Raw genomic sequence first — 1931 nt, 5'->3', positions numbered from 1 at the left:
CTCCAGCAGCAATAGCAGCATCAACTTCTCTAACAACACTTTCCCAATCCCTAATCCTCCTTACATCTCCGCATTTGGCAATATGCTTTTCAACCAATTGCAACTTGTGCATCTCACACGGATCCAGATGCATCCCAGGGTAACAAAGGTGCTTCCTTGCATTCTCAACTTGCCCCAACCTGCAATTCCACAACACAATTAGTGCAAATCTAACAACCTCAACATCCTAACAAATAACACAGCAATCACACCTTAAGAAAAGAGATGCCAAGCGATGATGAGCCCTGCCATAATTAGGATCCAACCTCACAGCCTCTTCACACTCCCTCACAGCCTCACCTAGCCTCCCAAGACCCGTAAGGGCCGCGGCACGGTTGCTCCGGTAGGCGGCACTTGCCGGAGAAAGCGCAATTGCCCGATCATATAACCCTAATGCCTCGGCGAAGTGGCCCCTCTTGTAATGCTCATTCCCAGCTCTCTTCAGCTCCTCCGGATCCGAACCCTGCGTCGCTCCCCTCTTCGCCACATTGCCTTCGCCGCCAATGCCGCTGCTCGACCGCACGCTTGGGATCCCTGGCGAATCAGGCGTGCTGCTGCCGCTCTTTCCGCCGCCGCGAATTATGCTTCCGTGGCCGTAATTCCCCATGCCGGAGCCCAAAACGTCGCTCCTCGAGCTCCGATTCGCCGCCATGCCTGTCTTCAAGATCCTACCGGAGGGACAGATGTTTCCGGTGGGGAGGACGTTCAGCGGCGGCGAATTTACGGCTGAGGAGGAAGAGGAGGAGGAGCCTCCGTTCTGACCTGAATAGATTGAATCAGATCTCGCTTGACCCGGTTTCAGGATCCGAGTGTTCCCGCCGCCGGTTGCGGTTGGGCTGTTCTCACTTGAACCAGAAAGCTCGCCAGAGTGGTTGTTGTTGCCGTTGCTGTTGGTGTGTCCCGAATCGGATCTTCTGGAAACCGGGTTGGTTCGACCCGAGAAGGATCCGGATGAGCTTGAGCTGCTACTGGCGGCGGGTCCTCCGTTTCCAGCAGCGCCGACTGCGTGGTGAGCCGTACGAAGCGGCGATACTGGCGAGCCCAGATCGAGTTCGCGGAAATCTGGCTTGTTAGCGTCTCGACTGGCGGCCTCGCAACTCAGTGAGTCACGGAATCGGTCAGTGACCGAATCCAACTCGGTAACGGGCTTCCCCGGATGCGACATTGTGAAGGGCGAGCTGAATGGTTTCTGAATATGGCCTCAAAGTTGGAACTTTCTCGAACCTCTCTTTTCCCCTCTTTCCACTCTCTCTCTCTCTCTCTCAAACTGCAATGTGCGAAAATGAAGAAGCTACAGAGAGTGAAGAAGCACGAGTTTCAGAGGCCTGGAACAAGAACAAGAAGAAGACATGAATGTGAAGAAGGAGAAAGAAAGGAAAGAGAGAAAGAGATGGGGATCTCGTGATATAAAAGGAGCAAGCAAAGAATGAATGTGAAGTGTCCTAGCTAGAGAGAGAAAAAATAAAAACTATATTTCTGATTTTTCTCTTTTTTTCTAGTGAGAGAGAGTGAAAAAGAAATTAGCATCGCAGTGATGAGAGAAAGAGAGAGAGAGAGGAAGAAGAAGAAGAATGAGAAGAGAAGAGAAAGAAGAAGAAGAGAGAAAAAAGAACCAGGTTTTGTGTTTTTTTCTTTTTTTCTTTTTTCTTTTTTCCTCTCTTTCCCCTTCTTCCTTCACCTGCTGCTTCACGAGACAAGGTTTTTACTTCTTTTCTTTCTCTTTTCTTATTATTATAATTATATTTCGATTTTTTGTTTTCATTTTTTTTTTTGGCTTGGACAGATGTCACCCACTCTCGCATGGTAAACAGTGAAAATCACTCTCTCTAAATTCTCTCCTCACATCCATGCAGCCAAAATTTTCCAATTTCACTTGCCACTTGTCACCAATT

General features: G+C 49.1%; 1 protein-coding gene across 1 annotated transcript in view; it reads right to left on the bottom strand.

Moving 5' to 3' along the window:
• The window catches only part of LOC107613146 (TPR repeat-containing thioredoxin TTL1), a 3975-nt gene extending 2246 nt beyond the window's left edge, over window positions 1-1729 (bottom strand). The window contains exons 1-2 of the mRNA XM_021109201.1: window positions 252-1729; window positions 1-179 (exon numbers count right to left, since the gene is read on the bottom strand). The exon at window positions 1-179 is cut by the window's left edge and continues 12 nt beyond it. Of these exons, the coding sequence (XP_020964860.1) occupies window positions 1-179; window positions 252-1204 (1132 nt within the window). The 5' untranslated portion in view covers window positions 1205-1729. The remainder of the gene's footprint in view (window positions 180-251) is intronic.

The sequence above is a fragment of the Arachis ipaensis genome, chromosome B08 (assembly GCF_000816755.2).
Source record: "Arachis ipaensis cultivar K30076 chromosome B08, Araip1.1, whole genome shotgun sequence".
In the NCBI taxonomy this organism is placed as follows: Eukaryota; Viridiplantae; Streptophyta; class Magnoliopsida; order Fabales; family Fabaceae; genus Arachis; species Arachis ipaensis.
This window is presented reverse-complemented; position numbering and strand designations above follow the sequence as displayed.